This window comes from Diabrotica undecimpunctata, chromosome 3 (assembly GCF_040954645.1).
Source record: "Diabrotica undecimpunctata isolate CICGRU chromosome 3, icDiaUnde3, whole genome shotgun sequence".
Taxonomy (NCBI): Eukaryota; Metazoa; Arthropoda; class Insecta; order Coleoptera; family Chrysomelidae; genus Diabrotica; species Diabrotica undecimpunctata.
In genome coordinates, this window is record NC_092805.1 from 33,026,335 (window position 1) to 33,050,083 (window position 23,749).

At 31.9% G+C, this 23,749-nt stretch overlaps 1 protein-coding gene across 1 annotated transcript; it reads right to left on the minus strand.

Annotated features, from left to right (window-relative positions):
* Positions 1-1,809: 1,809 nt before the first annotated feature.
* LOC140435541 (putative fatty acyl-CoA reductase CG5065) lies at positions 1,810-22,635 on the minus strand. The gene is made up of 10 exons (XM_072524286.1): positions 22,341-22,635; positions 19,523-19,793; positions 17,153-17,310; positions 13,995-14,085; positions 13,752-13,904; positions 13,593-13,695; positions 9,142-9,334; positions 5,025-5,264; positions 4,647-4,916; positions 1,810-1,964 (listed from the first exon to the last, which is right to left on the minus strand). Exons 2-10 carry the CDS (start codon positions 19,787-19,789, stop codon positions 1,862-1,864), a joined length of 1,578 nt encoding a protein of 525 aa, XP_072380387.1. The 5' UTR covers positions 19,790-19,793; positions 22,341-22,635; the 3' UTR covers positions 1,810-1,861.
* Positions 22,636-23,749: the final 1,114 nt, after the last annotated feature.

A 23,749-nucleotide genomic window follows, 5' to 3' on the forward strand; every position in this document is an offset into this window, starting at 1 on the left:
TGGCGAATGCTAAACTTTTTAAGAACGCGGCCGAACTTTTGCGAATAAGTTTAATATGTCACTGGTTGTGTAAAAAACAGGGTAAATCATTTTATGGGCTTCATAAAACGTAAATAAACTATTGAATGTAAAAAAATAATATTTTTATTTAATTAAGTATGATATCATTTTAGCTATATTTACTTAATAAATTCAATATTTTATTTTGCCATCTATAGGATATCAAGGATCTGTCAATTGTTTGCCGAACTGCTGAATTTTGTTAATTAGCAACCAATTATATCTGCAACCGTTGTGTTCCATCTATGGAGTAATTAATTTTAAACGAAACTTAAAAGAAATTAATTTGGTTCTGAACTAGTTTGGATATAGATGGATCGATGTCATAGCTAAGATATTAAATTTATGACGTAAATATTCTGTAAAGTGGAAATAGAATATAAATCATTTAAAATACAAAGTTCATATAATATTTGATTATAGATGCCATTGTTTTTTGAAACCTAGTTCCTATTTCCCTAGATATGCCAGTTCCTAGTCATACAATAACATTATTGGAACATCTAGTAAATGTAAATCAAATTTTGAAAAATTAAACTAGCGCGTCCGCCAAATTTTAAACTGAGAAAAGCGTTCTCACCAAAATTGCAACTGTCATTTTGAGAATAAAATATTAATATCCTAAAGTTCGAAACTCCAAAGTTAGTTGTTAAATTATACTTATATTGTTTATAATGAATTTGATGACAATTGATCACAAGGATCTGTGAATGATTTCCGCATGTTACTATAAATAAGTTTTATTATGTATAATTTGACTAAACGAGCAAACAAATAATTACTATATCAACTAGATAGTTCGGACTGGGATAAATGTGCTGATATAAAAACAAACGGCCAGTTTAGTCTACAGTGTGGTTAGGTACAAGTTGTTCCACTTTAAAAGGTCATCTTGTCACTTTAACAACATATCCCGTACATAATAAAATCAAGAAGGTTGGGTTAAAATGTTCTTGGTGAATTATCTACAAGGTTACTCAAACGTTGCATAGTGCTTTAAATTGAACGGTCTTATAAAATATATTTGAAGTACCTCTGCATTATTGAAAAAATTCACTTATAATTTATTTTCAAATGGATCGCAACTATAAACTGACAATATGAGTGTTCCAACTCCTGACGTTCTGCTTACCGATGTTAGATTAAAAATAATGACCTATCTCAACGAATGCTACCAGAAATTTTGACATCCATTACAGAACTTTGACAAGATTATATTTTGGCAAAAAATTAGTGATGGTGAACTTGTTAATAATATTTCTTTTGCTGTTAAGATGGATTATAAAAACCCAGATCAACTTTTAATGGAAATGGAGAATTGGAATTAGAAAATTACTTGACGTCTATTATGTACCTATTAACTCTCATGGAAATTAGGAAAGGTGCTGTTGACTATGAAAACGCCTTACAAATCTTAATTCTTCAAAATCGATTAGATTAGCTAGTAGCAGGTCCCGATTGGTTTACCGGACTTCTAACAGATATCCGGTATTATTTATAACATTTCCACAAGCTTATTGAGGACTATCTGTTTTACCAAAACTAATATTACCTCTTTCTTTGGCAATTTAGTTGAAATAATTGATCCTCATCATTTCAAATGACACCTACAACATCCCGAACACATCGTGGCCAGAAAAGGTGGGTATATTATGTCGAAAAAAAGTTTTAATTGCATGTATGAATCTGCGTCAAGTATCACTCTGTTATTATCACCTTGATTAACAAATTAAACAGGAAAGTCAACGTATGTTTTATTTGTTAAGGGAATAATACATTGTATGCACAAATAATACTAAATTTATTGAAATAATTTATAAGTCCAGTTGTAAACGTACGGAAAACATATTCGCAGAATGGTGTAGAAAAATAGTAGTTCCAACATTTTCTGAAACCAATATAGCCTAGAACAAAGTGTTATTAGTAAATTTTTGAATAAAATCAAATATATCTTATAAATATGAAATAGATTATATTTTTTCAAAAAAGTTAGAAAATTATTTTTTTTATCAATTACTTGCAATTTAAAGTCAACTTCGTAAAAAGAGTTCGGTGGTATATTTGAAAGGAAAACCTTTATTGAGGTCTCTCTGTATAAAAAAGTATTTTCATTGGACAATATCTGCTGGTCATGCTCGACAGCCTGGCCAATTATACTCGCCTGGTCACACACGTCATCCAGTGAGGAACCCTCGATATACTCTCAGAGTAGAAGAGTCCTTGGCGAACTGACCCCGACGCGCCGATTTTTGATAAATAAAGAAACTTGTTCGTGTTTCTTATTTTTTTCCTGTCCCCTTTGTTCTTTGTTTTAGTGTAATATGGAATCACAAAGGCTATTAAGATCATCTACCTTAGCGGATAGAGCGACTGACGGTGATCCACAACCTCCCGTAGATCCACCTCATCGACAATATTGAAGAATTTAATTAATCTTACAAAGATATGAAAACTGTCGAGTTTCTTTACAATTATCAATGCTTTTAACATCGATTTGGAGAGTATCGATGCAAAAAACAAATACAAAAACGCTATTCTTTAGAAATCAGTCTGTATCATTGTAAAATGCTTTTTATAATTTAACAAAATATATATGGATTGTTCGGCTTTGCCATAGGATCTTTTGAGTTTGTTGACGGAGACTAAAGATATGATCTGTTTGTCCACATTGGTTGCCTCCAAATGTAGTTTCAATGTGTATCTTTTTGTTTCTTCATCTGTTAGTTTCTTATTACTTTATTATTTCCATGTAGGATACTCTTGGTCAATAGTTTTCTCTTATTTTCGGGTTATTTTTTTTTTGTAAATGAGTAGAAGTGGTAAACGTTTTGACTCATGATCATGCCATATTAAAAATTTAATTTAATAATACCACTATATTCTGTAATTATATTTTATTTTATATGTTTGTACTATAATATTGCTGCTATCTATTTTTTTCTGCCATTATCAATGGTACTACAAGTTAAGTCTCGGCTTTCCTTAACCTGTTTCACGAATTGTTCTTGCCAAAAGCCAACGCTTGCTAAGTTTCCAATCTTCACGTTCTCACCTTTAACATCATTTCACCTCAGTCTTACTAATCCCTGTTCTCGTTTTTGAGCTTAGCAACTTCATTAAGAGGTTATTTTCAATTTTTATTTAATTTCTATCTTTCTATAATTTTTAGTATTGTAGTTTCTATTGTAACAAACTTTAGACCTGGGTGGATAGTGAGGATGCCCAGAAGTTGGGTATAACTTTGGGTAGCCTAAAAATGTACCCAAGGTAACGTTTAGTCTTGGAACTAAAAAAAATGAAGAATTCCAGATCCAAGTATGTTCACTGTGTAAACCGTCACTTAAGTATTTTAAAGAACACAATGACGAGCTTTGGGACATGGATATATTCTTCTAACATGAGGGGATATTGAGATCAAAAAGAATTGAGAATTAAAACGTGCCAACTGGAATTGAAGTTGACAGAATTTGGTACTAAAAGAAAAGGAAAAACAAACACTTTATCTTTTATCGAGGAAAAAGGAAAACTCGATATTATATATAAGAAGATTGGTCTAAGAGAGATACAAAAAAATGACAAATATGCTAAACCTTTTGTTAAAACCAAAATGCATAAAAAAACAGAAACAAACACACTTACCTTATATGGTCTTATATGGAAAAACAATTAAAAAGAAACCAAGGTACATTTCCTTTTTCATATTAACCATCAGAAAATATTCAGCATTTTAATTGAATCGGTTTTGTCAGGTTATAATAAAGTTCAAAACTTACGAGGAATTCTGGTTTTACTACTAATAAAGATGAAACTAATCGGCTCCTCTCTTATTTCATTATTGATTAGCTGCCACATATTTCACTCCAAATCAAACCATCTTAAAGCATATTTAACTGTTATTATCAGACATTTTTGATAATCCGGCTCCCAGCCGTCCCCAGCAAAATTCCATTGCCGCGATCAACGAACCTCTGTCTTCGTAACTCAGACCAAAAGTGACGCAATCTAAAATTCCTTCTATAACGATTATCGCTAAGGAAATTGTTATGTGCTTTATTTATTCTCTGTGTAGTAGAAAGATGTGCCAATCGTTGGTCTATCCATATTCAGTAATCCGCTATTATTTTAAAATTTGTATAGACGAAATAGAGAAAAACGAATAGAAGAGTGAGGCAGTAATCAAAACATCTTGGAAGCGGCACTTGACAATTATAAACAGACACTTACAAGTTTGTTCATATACAGGACAGGGGAACAAAAAATGCTACACTACTGTAGAATGCGAAATAAAGCTTGAATGGAATGGGACGGGATATGTAAAGGCAATTATAGACTGACAGATTTCATGTACACGGAATGTAACGTAACGGGAACCAAGAACAAACAAACGAAATAGACAAAGACGCGTTGCATACATGATACTCAAGGTACTACTATGTGGATTTTATTGGATTTTATTTATTGGATCTCATGATTGTGATTAGATATACTTTTAGCATTTGTATCAGCTTCTTGCAGCTTGGACGTATTTTTTATACTTTTTTTACCAGGCATTATTCAACAAAATTGTTATGAAATAATCATCTTACCTTTTTAATTTCTTTCTAGCTTCTACTAAACTGGTAGGTTTGTCTTTCAATATGTACTGTCGCACTCCTAAGTTGAAAAATCTGACATACTCCTCCCAGTTAAAACCATTTTCTATCTTAAAGTCAGTCTCAAAATTTGCACCATCTGTTGTACCATTTACAGTCTTAGTTAAACTCTTCATTGTGGAGACTTGAAAGTTCCATTCGTTAGTCGAGAAAAAACTGCCTGCTAACAGGGCGTCGTAAAATTTGCTACTTATTTTTAGCATCCTAAAACAGCGAAAGAAAAAGTCCGTAAAAGAAATAAGATTCAGAACCATTTTAGGTCAATATCGTTGGTATTTCGAAAAGATTTTGTGTCAAAAATCCCGTACTTACATGGGTTTTTTCCTTGTGGATAGTAAATATGCATCCAAAACGACGGAGGGTACTATATGGTACATTGTAGCGAAAATTTTGTGCAATGATCTACTAGTTCTGTACGTGAATCCTGGGTACCATGTCACATATTTGCTCGGTGATTCCCTAGAGTATTTTAAGGTTAGGTTTCTAAATTCGCGCCATGTAATCGGATTAATTTGTCCGCTTGTACAGTTATAGACTCTTAAGGAACTGGACCTAAAAATTTAAATAAATAAAGTTAGTGCTTCAAAAATAAACTATGTTAAAAATTTAATTTTACTTCATTGCTTTACTGTGAAAATAAAGCTTTTGTTAATGTAACGCTTACCGAATTGTAAATTTATTGTCTATGTCAAAATCTATATTGATACTAAAAATCATTTTTAAAGATTCTTTCTATTTAAGAATAAAAATTAATATTTTTTATCCCGAAATACATAGAACATGTTATAGCCCATATACAGGGAGTTAATATATTCGTCCGTCAATGGCCTAATCTTCAAAACAATATACAGAATAATAGTTTACAAGCCCATAGACGTGTTTTAATGGGTCATTTGACCCAGCATGAATCACGTATAAAACAATACTACAATATGTAATAACAACTTTAGAAACTATCATGGTACAATGAATACACAAGGTATGATACATAATGTTCCAAAATCGGTTCGCTTTCGCGCATGACGTAGTCAAGAACGCTTATTCCCGCAACATTTGAATCTAGTATAGGAAAGACTTTTAATTTTAAGTTTTTTATATAATTTGACTAATTTAATTATAGTAATTATAAAGAGATGATAAAATTATGTCATTATAATATTTTAATCATAAATAAAATTTTGAAGTTAATTTAAATTTATTGATTTTTGGTACAGTTATTTTTTTAACATAGATATCCTTTATAAAACAAGTTTAAATTATCTTTTATTACACGTAGGTACAGGTTAATTAACTTATACTCCAGAGTTCGATATTTCAGATGTTTAAAAAGATATAAAAAAACTGGTAATGAAGGTTCACAAAATTTGTACGTATATATCTACTGAACAAACACAAAATCAAAATAAATAATGATAAAGTCAACTTTATTTAGATCAGATGAGCTAGCTGGCCATCGAATATTGTAGTGTAGTGAGGTCACACAATATTGCACAACACTTTAAATGACATCTTTTGTAATATTCAAACATAAAATTATCTTGGTATTGTTTATAATAATGATAACATTATATATATTCTAATAATGATAACATGATTTAACAAAGAAAAATATCTTATTCTGGAAGATGCTAAATTGATTTCTTCCGAAATAGTTCTTGTTGCAAATTGTATAGCAGGCTGAGGCTAGTTTCTTACTTAACAAATCGATATGAAAGAACCATTTAAGGTTGCTGTCTAAAAAAATAACAACAATTTTGCAGTAACGTGTTAAAAAGCTTTAAAATGATATATTCATATGAATTCTGGGTCTTCGTTAATCTACAAAATGAAAGATATTATTATGGAGTTTTTTCTAGTTGCATAACTATGCACATCACTCAGTTTATCTAAATGTTTTTAAAAGCACCTACATATTTTTAACAGCGATGGTTCATGAAGATGTGGAATATTCACTTGCGAAGTGGATATATTTGTATAAAGAGACATATGTAAGCATATATCTAAATTTTTTTTCTATTATAAAATAGATGACTCAGTCGGTGGGTATTGGGTTACTTCAAAATATATTTATTTTCTCATAACTTCCAATTTGCAGATAACCGATATTATCGTCGAACTTTTGATTTTATACAATCCTTCTGTCTTGCCGGTGTAAAGTCGTCTGAAGTCGATATTTATTGTGTTTTGCGTTTGAACTTATTTGTGCCTTATTTTTATATTATTATATTGTTTGATAAATAAATTTTGCATATAATAATCGGTAGGTTATAATAATGTGTATAGTTTTTATTTTACTAAATTTCATTATAACTCATCTAAAATACCATATTGAATTGTAAAACAGATTTCAGATTCTTTATTGTAATCTATTTTGTTTTTATTTCAGTAAAACTGCTGAGAAATGAGTGACAGTGAAACAGAATACGCAAATCTACTACTATTTACCTATTCACAGTATTTCCTCTGCAGAAAATTTTTAAATTTCAAAGGATTTGCATACAAAAAAGCTTATATTATTAGTATATGTATGAAAACAAAAATAAATATTTCGCCTGAATCCCTAGGAAAAGTAAAGGTTTTATGCTACTGAAAAAATATTTTTTATTCAATTATATATAACCAAAACAAAACATTAAAAAAAATTAGATCATTTTTTGACCATAATTTCAAAATTAATGTGTACATTAAGCTGTAATAATGGGTTCGAGGTGGTTCGAGCGGTCTTGACTACGTCACACTCCTGGGCCAGCTGTCAAATGTCATGCGCAATATCATACCTTGTGTATTCATTGTACCATGAGAAACTATGGCGTCAATTCTTATCAGAATTCTTATGGTAAATATGAGTCACAGGTAAGATGAACTTACCACTCAAGGATGTAAGTTTTTTTTAGCCGAACATTTTTTTACGGAATTTATTCTTAAGTGGGTAATGCAATAATAATGACCTGCGATCTAATGCCGTACAAAAATATTGATATCAGTAGCAGGGAAATTTTTTATTTTCGTAAAGGTACTGGGCGTGTCAGAACAACGGCCACATACCAAGATCGCTTTCTTAGGCTTTTGTGTCTCTGAGGCCGCTTCACCTCTATAAAGACAAATGCAGACAAGTGGTTTGAAGTGCATGAAAGGCCTGTTACAGTACAAACTATTTATAGCCGAATAAGAAGTTTTGGATTTGAATGCAGTAGTGTAGAACTTTTTAGAGCGGCAGTCAACAGAGTCCGCATAGCCATGATGATTTCCAACCTTCGATAGAAGATTGAACTTAAAGAAGAAGAAGTTTTGGAGTTACTTCATACCATTCTCAGTTCGACCTATTTCTCATTAATAGGCATCGAAGTGATCGACTGACTTGGTGCAGAGGACGGCTGAACCGGACCTGGAATGGAATAATTTAAAAATGTTTATTCTGTTTGACCTTTGATTATGACGTCACGAAACTGAGAATAAGAATAATGTCCCAAAAACCCACAGGAACACGTCAATAGCAGTATGGAATAAAAGTTCTGCAGGATAATGATACAGAAATTTCAAAACGCTATACAAAGAACGCTAACACAGACAGAAGAATATTATAACATAAAATCTGTAAGAGAGAATATAAAATTATATTTCACAAGCAAATAAGATGAAATACTACAATATAAAAGGAGAACAAAATTGAATCCAATGAAAAAAAACGTGGCTAGAAGGGACATGCTACAAAATCTCTCGCGCAACGACAGTGAAAGGATAAACAGACAGGACAAGGGGCAAGATTAAAAATATAAAAGAAAATCGAAAGAACAACAATGTAAAGCAATTATATAAAGGAGTTTCAGTGGCCAAGGTTGGGTACCAAGCAAGAACAAGAAACTTCCTTCCAAAAGACAATGGGGAATTAATTATTAATGACAAGATAATCCTAAAAACCTGGAAGAAATACTTCTGTCAACTATTATTATATTATTTTTTTAGCTAATATAATATACGGCCAACTTCCGGGTATTACCTCTTTTTCAAAATTAATATAATAAATCTAGCGGAAATATATCAACCATAGAAGTGCATACAGCTGAAAAAGAAGACCAATATCCAATATATGAAGAACTAACACACACCAATCAAAATACAATCAGATCTATCTACAAGCTAATTCAAGGAATTTTACAAGAAGAAACAATGACAGATGAATGGAAAGAAGGGGTTATTGTACCAATCCATAAAGAAAAAACAAAAGCAACGTAGTAACTACTGGAAAGCGACGCTCCTAAATACCACCTACAAAGTCCTTGTAAACATCCTGCTAAAAAGAACCAAAACTTACACAGAAGAAGTCATTGAAGTGATCAACTTAATTTTTTTGCCACTTTGCTCGTTATGTCATCAAATAATGATTGTTTACAAATATTATTTTAATTGGAACTATTACCTATTAGCTTACCTATGATATATTGTATGCCAAGCAGAGGTGATTAAAGTATTTACAACTATGTCTACTGGAATAATATCCATCTTATACTTTTCGTTACATAGTATGGACTTAATGGTACCTCGTCCACACTCCATAAAGATTCCTGTGATTCCACTAACGCTATCCACCCAACCTGGATAAGGTTCTCTCCAAGCTGCTGTAACTAACAATAAAATTTATTAGTAAAACTCGAAGAAGTATTGTTGTATATGTATGTACATGTTGAGTCGTTTTACAGTTTCTAAAACATCCGAAAGACTATACATTGTTTTATAAGTATAGTAATCCAACATTGTAGCCGTTTATTTATAAACTTCTTCAATATATTTGTAGTGAACTGAAGAAGCTTTATTTTATTTGTTTTTGTCAATAGACTGGGAAAATAAGGGAACCCCTATTAACGAAAATTACTTGAACCATCTTAGATACGCAGATGATGTAGTACTAATAGGCGACACGTGAAAAGCACTGAATACGATGATTGAGGAGCTACACACAGAATCCCCAAAAAAGGACTGAAAATGAATTTCAGCAAAACTAAATTAACGTCAAACAAAGATGACAAACCTATGATAAACATCCAAGGGACAGAGATAGAACACGTAGATGAATATACATATCTGAGTCAAAATGTCAAGGTAAGCAAATAAAATCAGACTACGGAAATAAGCAGACGTGTAAAAATGGGATGGTCAGCATTCGGAAGACCCTCATACGTACTTAAAAATCAAAATATACCTCAAAGACTGCGAACCAAAGTGTTTAATTCCTTTATCCAACCTGTACTTACATATGGAGCTCAAACCTGGACATTTACTAAAATAAACATAAAGAAGATCAGAAAAAACTCAGAGAGCTATGGAACGACAGATGATGGGTATATCACTCAAAGACCATGAAACCAATGAAGACATTCGTAATAGAACATAAAAAAAAGATGCCGTCGAACAGGCAGCTAAACTGAAATGGAAATGGTCTGGTCACAACGAACGTCTTAAGGATGGCCGATGGAATAATGAAATCGGGAATTGGCGGCCATATGAAGCCAAAAGACCACGAGGAAGACCGCAAATACGCTGGAGCGACGGTATTAAAACAATTTCAGGACCAATGAGGAAACGTTTTACAAACAACGGAGATAAATGGCGAGAATTAGGAGAGGCAATCCGAATAGAGAGAAGGGCTTTAAGAAAAAAAATGTAAATAATAATTTACATATAATACTCTATTTTTTTCACTGTATTTTATAACCAAACGTTAAACATGTGAATAAATAAAACAAAACTAGGGGTATATTTTTACTTCCTTGGTATTTAATGTAAGTTTTTAACCTCGAGTTTATGAAGGTTAAGAACACTCAAGTCTGGAAAAATATTTGATGATGAAGATTCATTTATTTTGGCCACATGAGTCAAGTACGACCCTGGTTGCTGACATATTCGTTGATAGTCTAATTAACAATAATCTTAGTGTTTATAAAGTTGATTTATTATAACTTACAGATTTTTTTATTTATTGCTCTTTTCTACATCATCTAGACATCATCTTTCAGGCCTTGCCTTGCACCTGGGCCATAGTGATGTCCAGGTAGCTGTCTCTCTCAACATACTGGTGTGCCGTCGTTTCAGTCTATGCCCAATCCATTTTAAGTAGAGATACTTTATGTTCCTGACAGGGTTTTCCCCTATTAGTTATTCCTTAATTTCGGTATTTATATACTCTTTCCTTTATTGTTCATTTCCTTTCTTTCCGTTATTCTTCCTTCTCTTTATTTCCCCTTCCCTTTATTCTTTCTTTCCTTTTGTCTTCTCTTGTCCTACTAAGGCCTAATATTGTTGTCATTAGCTTTTGTTCAGTATATTTTAATTTTGTAAAGCACCTGACTAAATTTGTATTCTGGCAATGCCGCCATAGTTCAGGTGTATGACAGATGCTCTAAGGTATCACTCAGTCGTTCACTGTTATTACAAGAACATTGTACAAAACAATAAAAGTAAAGTAACAATCGAGTCCATTCTTCTCAAGAATACCTTAAATATAATCTGAAACAAGATTTACCAACATATACACAAGGTTATAAACAGCTTTCGATTTTCAGAATATTTATCTCTTTTGTTTAGCAGTGCTGTTTCCATTTCATATACAGATAACGACATTGTTTTGTTGACCATAGGAATGAAAATTGATTGCAATTCCATCTCTAGAGTATATTTATTATAATGTTCTAAAACTAATTTTCTGGTTATTTTTTAGCCTTAATAGCAATACAAATAAATAAGTAAGTAAATAAGTAATATGCTTTATTGTCACTGAAAATTGTACAAATTTTGTGGACAAAGCTTATAACAATAAGACAAGAAAGAAGAAAGAAAAGAAAAAATCAGAAGAAGAATCGTTTGTACTTTTAAATAAAAAAAAAAATTCTTCCAAACTTAAACATAAAAAATACTACCTAATTAAGAACCTAAGAAAATGTACCTAACATCGTAAAAAGTACGTAACCAAAAAAATCGGTTGCCTGTAAAGTCGGTTTTACGGGCGAAGATTTTACGTGACAACGTCTTTTTCTCGGTAGAATATTTTAAGACGTTGTCACGTCAAAAATCAAAATTAGGAAAGCAGATGAATGAATTAAGGGCTCAAATATTCCACCTCCTTGTGCTAAACAGTAACCAAATCTGTCATACAGAGTTCTTCTTACATTTTGGAGTAGGGCTGGCGTAATGCTTGCGGAGAAATAAAGTATTTTTGCCCTTAATTCGACTAGGTTTGTGGCCCTCTCAAACTGATGTGTATAAATGTTTTCTTTGAGGAAACCCCAAAAAAGAAATCGTTAGGCGCTAAGTCACAGGATCTACAGGGCCATTTAATTGTACCACGTGTACTTATCAGTTGATCAGGAAACGTTTGATTGAGGAAGTCAATAGCTGCTCTAGAGTTGTGAGCCGAACACCCATCCTGTTGGAAATAAACCTGAAAATTAACGGGAAGGCGTCGAACTGCCGGAATTATCTTATTCTGTAAAAGTTGTAAATATTTGGGCCCGTTTAGGTTTCCATCGATAAAAAATGGATCGATAATATGGTCGCCTAACATACCAGTCCAAACATTTAACTTTTGCGGGTGCTACGTTCGCACTGCAACACTGAGGTCCTTATTTTTCCGAGACTAATACCTTGCAACGGATGAATTCTGTTTTTTATGTAATGAAATTCAAGATTCGTCAGAAAATAAAATATTTTTTAAAAAATGTACATTTTAATTCTGTTTATCTAACATAAATTCACAAAAAACTCCATCCGCCTAAAGTTATCTTCCGCAAACAGTTCTTGTGTTGGTTGTATCTTAAAACACTGATACCCATTTCTTTTTAAAACTCGCTGGACAGTTTGAGTATTCACGTTAACTTCCCTAGCAATTTGTACACTATTGCAGGGTTCACTAGCTTCCACAAAAGTCCAAATATCAATATCCCTGTTTTGACGCTCCTCATCGACAGGTCTAACACGTGGTTCATTACCTTCATGATACTTTTTACAACTGTTTACACATCCCGAAGTTTGAAAATGTTTAATGGTTTTTTTAACTGTTGTTACACTTGGTGGGGGTCTATTTTCGAAGGCAATAATAAATAAATCAATTACTTCGCGTATCGAATGACCCTGAAAGTATCATGTTACAAGTTGCACTTTTTCTTGGAGGGTAATAGGCATTTTATTAATTATTTGTTTATTCTTTACAGAACGTGGTTTGAAATTTTTAAAGTCAATGTGACAATTACGACAATTCGTACCTACTGTGAAATGAATATAGAGGTGGAAACGTGTAACATGTCACAGCGATTGCCATTGTGTGGTATGGTCAATAAAACAATGTCGTGATCTGTATAAGAACAATAAAGTCTTATGTGGGGTTTTTTTGGTCTTTCATAGCGTCTTGCTTCTTAGCAGATTTATATTCATTCATTCCATGTACTTTCTTACCTTTTAAAATTATTTCACCTATTCTGTCTTTTTCGGTTTTTCACTCTCAGGTAGCTGAAGGTTCATGTGTATATATGTAATATATCTGTTTTGTATCATCATTTTCTAGCGTCATCCTCTTTGTTTAGCGTTGGTTTATCTTTAGTCCTTTTCTATTTATCTCTATCTAATTTTGGTTTTTATTTTATGTGTCTTTTTGACACGAAGATTTTGTTCACAAAGTTTACCTTTCTTACTACTGCTTGTAGAATCAGATTAAATAGTGTTGGGGAAATACATGCATTATTATTTATTTTTTTCTTCTTGAAAGTTGTTCCATTTGCAGTATCGTTCTTAAGACTCACTGTTAATATATTCATTAATTTTACTGGGATCCCGAAAAAGTAGCTCAAAAAATGCTTTAGCATATTCTCAAAGAAATATTATTTTAGTACTTACTAATTGAGGGTCTTACTATTGCCGAAGGTATTCGATTTGAGAACATTAGAACCATTTGCTCAGCCATTGCTTTTGTAAACGTATATGTATTTGGATGATTACCCTAAAAATAAAAATAATCTGTTATTAACAAACTTCTATCACATTTTTTATACTTACTAGCAGCTTTTGAGATAACATGTCGAAGGAATCCTTGGAAAGATCTTCTATTAGAGTAAAAATATCTTCAGGGTCATAAGGCGCTTCGTATACTGACTCACTTATATTCTCTTTATCCGGGTTGCTGAAGGCTGTTGATACATATACAAAACTCTAAAAGACGTACATTTGAATATCAAAATGTGTATAACTGTAATAATGTAACTGATTGGGCTATTCGTTACCAAGAAGTTAATTCCTCACCTTTAGCTGTTTTAACAGACAACAAAAGTCTAATATCCTTTTGGTTCCTAACGTATTGTAAATTAAAGCCTGTTTGAGATCTTCATTAAATCTAAAACATAGTAGTAAAGTAACTTATAATTATTAGTAAGTATCATATCGTTGATAACTTTTTTTCTAATCCTTTTTTTATACAATTTCTAATAAAAAGCTTAACTACAAGTGTTGTTAGAAAAGTTGCAAGAGAGACAAGTAAAAAAGTAAGAAAAATAAATAAAAGTCATTAGATATTTAGATAGAGCTCTTTGTCGGATGACGCATCGGTACGATATTGGAAGTAAAAAAAAAGTTTTTTGTTTGAGTTTATTGCTTGAACGTGCTATTGTCGTGATGGAGAATTAGCTTTTCGTCTTAGATTTATCTCATTTTTATATTTTGTTGCCCAAATTTACCATTTACAATATCTTCACTTTAGAAGTTTACCATACAAAACTTGATGCATGTATGCTTCTGGTATGTTTGTCCCCTGGGGTTTTTTACATTTGCCAGAATGCCAAAGTCTGACGCCAAAACCGCCACCTTGGAAGACCTGTAATTTCAGTTGCCTGTGCTAGATTCGACGCTGGTGGCAGCATCCCTCTTTGAATCAGAAGCTGCCTGAATCCTGCCCTAGATATAGATATACTTTACAAAACTGGGTCCCTTTCTGAACTTTGTCACTTTTTCTGTCCGACCTACTGAAGTGAGAGGTGTGCACCACCGCGACGTGAACGTGTCAGGCAAGAATTATCTATGTGAGTTAGAAGGAGGCTCTAACTCTTCCTGGAACGGGTTAAAGGACCTGTATTTGTGATTTCTTCTTTGGTTTCTGTAAACTAGTTTTTTTAATTGCATAAGACTGATTTTCTTTGTATACACTTATGACAAATGAATGGATTGAAAAAAAAGTAGATTAAAAGTGTGTAAAACATTTACTTCCTAGCTGAGCGCTTTCAGCTGACAAGGCCTTCTTCAGAGCTGTGATAAAATTTTAAAAAGTACCACTTCGATAGAAAGGATCCCATCAGGTTCAAAAAGAAGAACAAATTTTTTCATCAAAATTAATTTTTTTTCTCTAGTGGTCATTAAAAAGGCAGCACAAAAATACATTAAAAGTTTAGGCAAATTAATTTGCCTACAACTTTATTTTTATTACCTTTAACCGTAAAGTGGAAAATAAAAAAGTTATAAAAAAAATAACTAAAAATTTTGAAATAAATTTTGTTTTGGGCTTTATAACTTTTTTCTTGTAATTTTACAATAAAATATTATCAGAGCTACATCATAGATGCTTTTTCATAGAATAATTTTCACTACAAATTTGTTTAATTTCATTGATTTTTTTTGGATTTCACAGCGCTCCGAACTTGGCCGGGATTTTTAATACTTTTATCGTGGAAGTAGGAGTAGGGGTACCATCTTCCAATGTTATTTATTTATTATCGACCCATTCCGTCACCACAAAACTTACCTCACCTCAAACGCTTGCGTCGCACGAAAAAGAGGTAAAAGAGCACAGAGGTAAAATTTAAGAGCACCGTACTAAGATTATTCCAAGATAAATTTCTTGGTGAAAAGTACAAAACAAACTTAATAGACCTTGTCAAAACTGCTCAGAAGTGGGTTTTAGTGTCGACCAGGCTAAATCTGATGCAGATACAGTTATCATCCATTCTGCTTTTGCTTCATTCCAAGCCTATGATTCTGTGACTGTCGTAGAAGAGGACATTGACATTCTTGTCTTGCTCACGGTATTAGGAAGAGAGCAGTCCAAAGGTGGGGGTAGAAAAAGCATGGAAAAATTTGGATACCAATCAAAAATTTCAAAACTCCAGCACACTCAGAACTTCTGAAATTAATTTTCTGCAGATCCAAGTAAAACTGTGTGTGTATGTGTCGTTGCCGACAAGTAGGCCTCAAATGCTCTGCAGCGTGCCTCAATTGTTCAGGTGAAACCTGCAGTGACATTATGAAAATATTAAAATTAATTGAAAAATTCGAAGAATTCGAAAATGTTACTCACAATGATGCCAATTCTAACTTCCGTTTTTTCGCAAAATATTCACCTTCGATACTAAATTAGACTCTGAACCGCAGCCTAGACCACCAAAGAAAATGATAAAACAATAGCTGCATGATAAAACAACTTTTATAATTATGTTCAATATTATCCCGCCTGCAAAATGTTAGTGAATTAGGCCTAATGGGGATACAACTTAAAATAAATAAATTATATAAATAAAAACATAGGTAATAAAAAACTAAGCCTAACGGTTTGTTTTTATCGTATTCTTATGAGTATTCAAGAACCCTGTCAATTTCGGGAACGTGTAAAACCCACAGAAATTAATGAAATTGAACACATTTGCAGTGAAAATTATTCGTTAAAAACCTTTTATAATATTGCTCTGATGTCTTTTTATTGTAAAATGAGCAGAAAAAAGTTATAAGGTCCAAAAAAAATTTGTTCAACAATTTCTAGTTATTTTTGTTTATAAAATTTTTATTTTCAATTTTACGAAAAAAGTAATACAAATAAAGTTTTAAAAAATGTTATTTTTTACATTGTTTTGTATAAAATATTATGTAGGGTTGCTAATTTACGATATACAGCGCGTAAACCCTTTGTTCCATAAACTTGAATTTAAGCTTATTCTAACCAACCCCACACATCAAAAAATAAAATTGCGTCCTCTCAAAAATGTAAGTTTTCAATGGACTATTAGCATAGTAGAGTATAGTACACAGAATGATTACTCTATTTAAAATGGCATTAATAAAATAAATTTTATAGTGTGTAATAAATTATATATATAAATATTATATTTAGTTAATTTGCCTTTTATAGAACAAAATCCAACATTCTTACTGAACATAAAATATAGAAAACTAAATCATTTACTTTTCAAGTGATTGGAAATATTATAAAGCCACTGTTTGAGACCCACTGATCATCGCTTAATTAGTTATTGGTCTTCATACATGGCTTTTAGTTTAGTTCTGTATCTTCCATTTGCTTTTGTTAAAAATCGTTATTGACTAGAAAAAAAGTGAACAAAGATCCAGTACAAGAAAAATGAGGAGGAGTATCTATTTGATTAAGCATATTCTATATCTTTCAAAAATTAAACATCACTTACTTTACTGTAGCTGCCGAATGGAAAACGATGTCAACATTTTCTACTAATTCTAATAAATCTTGGTTGCACATTCCTAAATTAACTAGTGAAATATCTCCTGAAATTGGTCTAATTTTCATAAATATGTCATCATTTTCTTCTCTTAAGCGCCCAAAAACCTACAATGAAGGCATTGTAAAGCAAAAGTTAAAATTTATCTATGCTACGTAATAACTTGATAAAATAATTGTTGAATGATAAAATATTATCGAAGTATGGTAGGTAAAATTATTTTTAGAAACACACGAATAATATACTTTATTCTAAAATTTTACTAACAATTTCTTTCGATGGTTGATTTATCTATTACTTTATTTTCTACCAAGCCATGAGAAGGTATACAAATTCGGGAAATTGCTTGAAAAAGCAGAGCGGACATTCACATAAGAATATAGAAAGTACCAAAAACATTAAAATTTATTTAAATAATCTTTAAAAAATAATAAACACTAGCGGACCAACTCGACATCGAGTTTTTTAAATGAAATTTTTATTTTGCGAGAAAAATTAAGAGATCAATACAAACAATATAAGCAAGAATATACATGACATTCATCAATAATAATGCAAGTAAAAAAAAAAGTGGTTATGGAAGTCGACCTCAAAACCGGAATGCAATTTTTAGTTCATCAAATGTCGACATGGATATCATTAAGCAGTTAATTTTGCATGCTGATCACGAATCCGGTGTCAGATTTGCTCTATCTTGACGTTTTATGCGCGTTTCGGGTCACTTCCGGTGTCGGATCGCAACCGGAAGTACATATTTAGATTCGTCTCGACGAGACCTTTCGATCCATATATACATTGTGGGGTCTAAAACTTAAAGTAAATTTTAACTTCCGGTCATCTCAAAACCGGAAGTGAATTTTTGTACCAAAAGTATATCTTAACAATCTCATACATAATTCTAATAATATTCTGAAAAAATATTTTAATTATCTAATATGGTTTTTGAGTAAAGTGGTGGACAAGAAAAGGGCTTAGCGTTTTAGTATATAAGATTCATAAATAAATCAATAAGAATAAATTTTTAATATTATAAACAAAATGATGAACACCAAGCTGTGGAAAAAAAATCGAATAACAATAATTATAATTAAAAGACGAAAATGACAAATAATATAAGCTTCTTCGTCTTTAAATGAAGTTTCTAATGAGGTTGGCGATGACTTCTGCAAATTCGTCTAGATTCTGTGCCTTTCTGATTAAGGTTTGAAGGTCTAGTCCTGTCTAACACTTTATTCAGGTTATTTTTCGTCTACCAGGACCACGCTTTCCTTCTATTTTCCTTCTATTATTAGTTGAAGGAAGTTATATCTCTCGTGCCTGATATACGTTTATTCGCATTATTTTTGTTTCCTCTGCATACATTTTAAGACCATATTTTTGGTTTTCGTTCACTATCTTGTTTAGTAGATAGTATAATATGTATATTTATATATATATATATATATATATATATATATATATATATAAATTTATATATATAAATATATAAATATATATATAAATATATATATATATATATATATATATATATAAATATATATATATATATATATATATATATATATATATATATATATATATATATATATATATATATATATTGGGGAAAAGACTAAACTCATATGGACATCTGCAGAGAATGCCTAAAAATATATGGTCAAAAAAGATAGAAAAGTGGAGAGGTCAATGACCGCCAGAGATTTAAAAACTGAAGATTGCTTCGACAAGAAAACGCTGAAAATTAGGATGCGAGAAACGGCGGCAGCTGTAAAAGACTCACCTATTATATATATAGCCAGAATCTTCTCTCTCCACTTTCCATATTTGTATTCTTAAGTTCTCGACATTTTTGATTAATGTGAACTGTTAGATTTTGCTTCGTTTCTTCTTTCTTGAGTAAGTTCATGTCTGGTTTTGTTTTTGCTTTTTTGTTTCGATTTATTTAATTTTATTTTTAAATTTGGCTACAAGTAAGGTGTGGTCGGTGGGAACATCTGTACCGGGAAAGGTTTTTGCACTTAAAAAGCTTTTTTGGTATTTTTGATTATTCATTATGTAGCCTAAATAGATCTTGTTTACGTATAGGTACAAAACACAAACATAAAACGGAGAAATATTTTGATATAATGCCGTAAAACATAATATAAGAATATTTTGAGACAAGTCACCAATAGCCCAAAGAAGCATTGGACAACCTAAAAAACACTTGTGACTATTTAGAAGATATTAAAAATTAAACATACACTTTGCTTATTAAGAAGAGTAAAGAAATAAAAACAAAAAAATATAAAACCGGAAACTACAATAAAATTTACTTACTGGATTTTTTAAAAGCTCCTCTAATCTTTCATTAACATTCCTCCCCTTTTTCGATCTCATTAATAGATAGATACGCTGTATGTCAGGGCAGGATCTAAGCAGTTTTTCCAGAAGAGCTTTCCCAACAAAGCCTGTTCCTCCAGTGATAAGTACATTTGAGCTTTTATAAAAATCGTTGATACTGTTGGTGGACATCTTATAGTGGTATTCCAAGTTATTAATCTGGTTCACGTTGATTAGTGATTGGTTGGTTAAAGTTCCTGCCATTTTTCTGAAGATTTAACATAAAGGTAATAATAAACATATATAGGCTCATGTTGTTGATTATTTAATAAATTCGTAAGTAAATAAATATAACCATATTTGTTTAGACATTGCGACTTTTTGCTTTCCAGAAAGGAAAGGGAATTAAATCCGAAACCATAAAATTATATATCATTGAACACTTTCCTATCGATACTACTAGGTATGCAACATAATGATTTTTGGTCCAATTCTTTTAACACGTTGACGGTTTACAGCCGTTAAAGCAAAGTTCACGATGTGACATGACGGCAATAGCTCTCCAAAACCACACGGTCGTTTTATACACTACGGCTATAGAGGCGCAAATGTGCATTTTTCGACGTACATACAAGTAAAAGTCTTGTGTCATATTTTCATCAGCGATGTGATGAGCTGTAATAGATTCGAAGAAATAAAACGTTTCTTGCATTTCAATAACAATAATGATATGATTGAAAATGATCAGCCTGGACATGACAGATTATTCAAAATTAGACCTGTTCTGAGCCAAATCAAAGAACGACTACTCATGGTTTCGAAAGAAGAATTTCTAGCTGTAGACGAAGAGATTATACAAACAAAAGCGCGAAGCCAGCTAAAGCAATATAATCCAAAAAAACCACAAAAGTGAGGCTTCAAAAACTTTGTTCTGAGTGGTATTTCAAGATTCAGCTATGACCTTTATTTGTTTGCTGGTTCCCAGAGTAATATTGTACCGCTAGGAGCACCAAATCTTCTTAGTATGAGCAGTAACATGGCTGTCAAATTAGCAGATTCGATACCAAAAACATCAACATTACAAGTTGTTTTTTGGTAATTGGTTCACCAGCATACCTCTTATGATATATCTGACCTAAGAGGGAATTTGACCTTTGGGAACAGTAAGACTTATTCGTGTTCCTGGAGTTGTGATGCCAGCTGACAAAGAAATTAAGAAGCGCGGCAGCGGTCATATGGTAGAGAAAATAGCCAATATAGACAATGTGGATGTCAGTATAATGTCCTGGTTTGATAATAAAATCGTTACTACAATATCAACATATGCTGGAAGTGAACCAAAGGGAACAAAAAGAAGATTTTTCAAACAAGAAAGTATGCATAAAATGATACATTGTGCTACAGTATCCTAATCTACAACAACTACATGGGAGCTGTAGATCTCCTTGATTCCATGTTAGGATTTTATCGTACAAAATCAGGTCGAAGAAATATTATTTACGAATATTTTTTCATTTCATTGACATGACAGCCGTGAACTGTTGGTTATTAGCCAAAAGAGCGAAGAAATTTGATTTACCCCTTTTGGATACCAAACTAGCAATAGCCGATGCTTTATGCAAAGCCGGAAAACCAATTAAACAGAACAGAGTAGGAAGACCGTCAAGTAGTAGCATTCAGCAGATGTAAGAGAACAAACGAAAAAAGGGACCCACGAAAGAAATACCCTAAGAATTCATCCGTAAAGATGGGCTTGATCATTTTCAAGATGCAAATTTCCAGGCTGTACAGGGAAAACATATATTATGCACAAAATGCACAATACCATTGTGTATTAATAAAGAAAGAAACTGTTATTACTACTATCCTGTCATACTGTATAGTGTATACTGTAGCGAAAAAATAGTTTGACTTTAATATTACATTTTTGCATGATGTTCCATATTTGGCACCAAAATTTTTTTTTTATCAATAAAGTTTTTCTCGTAGCTAGATTTTTTTTACGTAAAAATAGAATTAAAATTCTTATCTGAGAATTTATTTTTGACAAAAAACAAAAATTCATGCGATAAAAGGTTAATCGAAGAAGCAGATAACACCCTAGCAGATCAAAATGATCAAAATATATTCAACCAAAACGAAAGACCACCTACCTACCATTGAAGATGTTGCCCAAGCCATTAAAAAGCTTAAAAATAAAAAATCACCAGGAGCTGATCAAATGTGGCGTTCTACAAGAATGGTGGCGACGTCCTGCTACAGAAACTGCATTAACTTTTACTTCTTATCTGGTCAAATGAGACCATGCCCTGTGAATGGTCTCAATGCGTAATGTGCCCTTACATAAAAAAGGCGACCAAATCCAGTGTAACAACTACACAGGTATAACCCTGTTAACAACTGCTTACTAGCTTACTAGCAAATATTCTTTATGAAAGGCTAAAACACAGTGGGCATAGTTGGAAAATACCAAATTGGATTTACTCCAAAAAAAATCAAAAGTTTACCAAATTCATTCAATAAGACACAGCTATAGGCTACGTTTTGAAAATGCCTAAATTCCAATATAAAGTTTGTATTCTAAGTAAGAAATCCCCCAAAATAACAGTTGAAAGAAAAGTCGGCTTTTTAAAATGGTTTTAAAAATGTTAGTTTAAAACAAAATTGGCTTTTTAACTTATCAATCTTAATCGCGTCTCTTAACTGTGTGATAATAAATTCCTATAATAATAAACAAAACAAAAATGATTTAAAGAGATGTTGAAACATTAACATTAAAATATTTTAAAGATAATTTGTCATAGTAACTACTTACCACCTAGAAGTTATGGAACTAATGATGTAAAAACTACCAATGATTGGTTTTCCACTGCACCAGATTTTGTTTTCACTTATAATAATTGCATTTCTACATGCTTGCAGTTCATAACACCTTATAGCAAAGTCGCCATATACTGCGGAGAAAGAGAAAGTAGGAAGATCGATTTATGGCATAAACAACAATTTTTTCTTCTACATTCTCTCGCTTGATATCTAGTTATATCCAACGGAAGCATACAGCGTATTATCAGATATACACACTAAAGTTATGTGATGATAGACGTTGCACAATACAGAGACTAGGCGCGAATGGCAGAGTTGTATAATAATGTTCTTAATTTATGTCTTCTTAACTTATGAATACGGTTAGAATGTTTTTGTGGGGTTTTGTGAAATAACATTTATGTCTTGTTGTTTTTCGATATACTTCTGTCAATTTAATGAAAAATCTATTGTTAAAAATAATATTATAATAGATGATGTTGAGTTTAGTCCTAAAATATGTAAATAATATCGACTTTTTTATGAACATATTGTACTTATAAAAATTTATCTCATTAGTTTTCAAAATTTATAAAAGATCTATAGTTCAGTCTTCAGAGATTTGATGTCTAAAAACGAGACGAACACACTGGACTTAGCAGGTCTGTCAATTGTCCTACAGAAAGGCTGCTATGAAGTTTTTGCAACACATTTCTAGTGTGTGATTTTGACAGTACCAGTTGTTAAAATGTACGTACTCCATCGGGACTTTCCCACTTTCGATGTAACAGACCACTGAAAAGACACAGAGATACCTATTGAGCCCAGAACGCTTTTATAGTTCCACTGAATTTAGTTTTTTCTTGCCAGATAGGTCTTACTTAATTTTTAAGCCATTCTCGTATGATTTTTAAGTCATTAGTCTCTTGACTCTTTTAAAGGTTTTCCAGGGAAATCTGACCATTATCTTCTTCCTGTTTAGCTGCGGTCCTCCGGAGACTTACTTCTTCGCTGCGATAAACGATAAGAGCGGCGATACTAGCGAAACAAAGAAAATGATGTCATTATTTTATATGCAGGTGTTTATATTAGAGCGACGCGTTGAGCCACGCTTGGCAGCCGAGCACCGATAAGAGCGGCGATAATTGTTCCGCCTATTTTCTTTGCGTTTATCAGAGGTGGCCGGCATGGATATCGACAGCTTAATTAGTAAAATATTTATTAGATCCCCCCTGTGGACAAAAAAAAAATAAAATAAAAATCATCACAACAGATTTGTTCTCGACAAATTATGGGACGAAGTAACTGTAAAATTCAACACAAAACGTAAGTACAACTTTAATTATTATTACAAATTAGTAATTTCTTTGACTAGGTGTAATAATAAATAATATTTTGGAATTTAATAAAGAAAAATGTATA

Bases quoted from the DNA above. Each gene is read 5' to 3' on its own strand.
- LOC140435541 (XM_072524286.1), bottom strand. From the start codon at position 19,789: ATGGCAGGAACTTTAACCAACCAATCACTAATCAACGTGAACCAGATT. The intron at 14,086-17,152 runs GTAAGTGATGTT...ACTATGTTTTAG, and splicing joins CATTCGGCAGCTACAGTAAA to ATTTAATGAAGATCTCAAAC. The intron at 1,965-4,646 runs GTAAGATGATTA...ACTTTGTTCTAG, and splicing joins GCTAGAAAGAAATTAAAAAG to GCTATATTGGTTTCAGAAAA.